The sequence below is a fragment of the Condylura cristata genome, unplaced genomic scaffold, assembly GCF_000260355.1.
Source record: "Condylura cristata isolate star-nosed mole 26May11 unplaced genomic scaffold, ConCri1.0 scaffold00004, whole genome shotgun sequence".
NCBI classification, from domain to species: Eukaryota; Metazoa; Chordata; class Mammalia; order Eulipotyphla; family Talpidae; genus Condylura; species Condylura cristata.
In genome coordinates, this window is record NW_004567105.1 from 247940 (window position 1) to 249704 (window position 1765).

General features: G+C 74.4%; 1 protein-coding gene across 1 annotated transcript in view; it reads right to left on the reverse strand.

The window, feature by feature from the left end:
• The window catches only part of MOV10L1 (Mov10 RISC complex RNA helicase like 1), a 16900-nt gene that overhangs the window by 8246 nt on the left and 6889 nt on the right, over nt 1-1765 (reverse strand). Inside the window, exons 6-10 of the mRNA XM_012735083.1 lie at nt 1495-1682; nt 1275-1418; nt 851-1141; nt 547-762; nt 52-246 (exon numbers count right to left, since the gene is read on the reverse strand). Of these exons, the coding sequence (XP_012590537.1) occupies nt 52-246; nt 547-762; nt 851-1141; nt 1275-1418; nt 1495-1682 (1034 nt within the window). The remainder of the gene's footprint in view (nt 1-51; nt 247-546; nt 763-850; nt 1142-1274; nt 1419-1494; nt 1683-1765) is intronic.

Sequence of the window (1765 nt, forward strand, 5' to 3'; positions counted from 1 at the left end):
GCCCCGGCCCGCGTGCTGCCCTCCGGGTGCTCGGCCGCCCCGGGCCACTACCTCTTCTGTGTGGTCACCACCACGGTGGTCTTGGCGGCGGCGGGGGCGGGGGGGCTCCGCGACTTCCTCCAGGAGAAGGGCTCCCGCGCGGCCAGCAGCGCCTCCTGCCCGCTGACCACGCTCACCTCCAGGAGGCGCCCCACGACGCAGTGGGAGAAGCAGAGCAGCAGCAGCTCCCTGCAGCGCCCCGGGTTCCTTCCAGGCAAGGCAGGCTCGGCTGTAGGCGTGGGGCGCCCCCACCGCACCCCGCGGCGGCAGCCGGCCAGCAGCCGGGCGCCCAGGCCGGCTGGCTAAGGTCCCCTGGTGGAGCCGGCCTGGAGCCCAGGGTGCAGCTGGCCCCCGGTGAGGTGCCGGAGGGGCCGCGGGGGCTGGAGGGCGCTGGGCCCACCTCCCCACCGGGCGGAGGGTGGGGACAGCGCACGGCACCCCCACGCGCTCTTCCCCAGCCCGGGTCGGCAGGACACGCCGCCAGCCCCACCGCGCCCACCCACGTACTTGGCGTGGCAGGTGACCACGAGCAGGACTTTCCCGCCAGGGGGGATGAGTCCACTGGGCTCCGCCGCCTGCTGCCCGGAGACCCCCTGGTCCGGCTCCCCATGCGGCCCCCCACCGGCACAGTCACCTGCTGGGGAGGTCAGTGGCGAGCGGTGGGCGCCGGCCCGGGAGCCGGCAGGGCCGTGGAGGCCGCCGGCAGGGCTCACAGGCAGGACGCTGCGAGGACCAGCTGGCCTCTGCGCCACCCCCCAGGGGCCATGCTCCTCCCTCCCCCGCCCTCCCCCGCCCCACCGGGCTGCCCCACCCTGCCCCCAACGGCAGCAGCCTGAGCGCTGGGCGGCTACCTGGCGGGAGCTCGCCGGCACTGTCCACACCGTCCCCCAACGCCGGCGCCGGCAGGCTCTTGCTTTCCTGGCGGCCGTCAGCCACAGGGACGCTCGTGTCTGAGGAGGGCTTCTCCCCCTCAGGGTCGGACACCGGGGACGCCCCCGGGCAGGTGGGGTCTCTGTCCAGCTTTCGAAATCTGAATTGCTTCGCTTTATCCCAGCCGGCCAGCTTGCAGCTGACCAGGCTCTGCGGGACGGCACCTCTGTTCCTGCAAGGACGGTGACGCCGCTCGGAGGCTGGGCGTCGCCCCGGCACATGGCGGGACCCGGCCGGCGCCCCAGGATGCGCGCAGTGGTCCTGGGGTCGGCGTGTCCGTCCGCCCGCGGAGCCCCCAGACTCACTCTATCCAGATGCCCAGGTCCCTGCTGCCGCCTTCCCGGAGCGTCCCGAAGCTGGTCGCCCTGGTGACGGCCATGTCGCCTTTGTCGCTCAGCAGGTGGGCGCTGCAGGCCTCCTTGGAAGGCCCCTCCCCCACGGGCGCCTCCCTGGGGACGCACAGCGGTGTCACGCCTGGGGGCGCCCCCCCGAGGCTCAAGCCCCCGCCCCCCCGCGGGCGCCCACCGTGGGCACTCGGGCGTCATGCACAGGGCCCGCCAGGAGTAGCAGGACTGGCTGCTCTCCACCACCACCGCGCTGACCACGTCCTGGCGTCGGGGCACGTAGCCCTCGGGCAGCTTCAGGGAGTCCAGCGTGAAGAAGATGCTGTCGTCGATCACCCCGTTGCGCCCACAGAGGCTGGAGATGCAGACCTGCGGGAGGAGCGCTGGGAAGGCAGAGCCCGCCGGGCAGGAGGCGGAGAGGGCCCAGCTCGCCCTGCTGGTCTCGGCCGGGC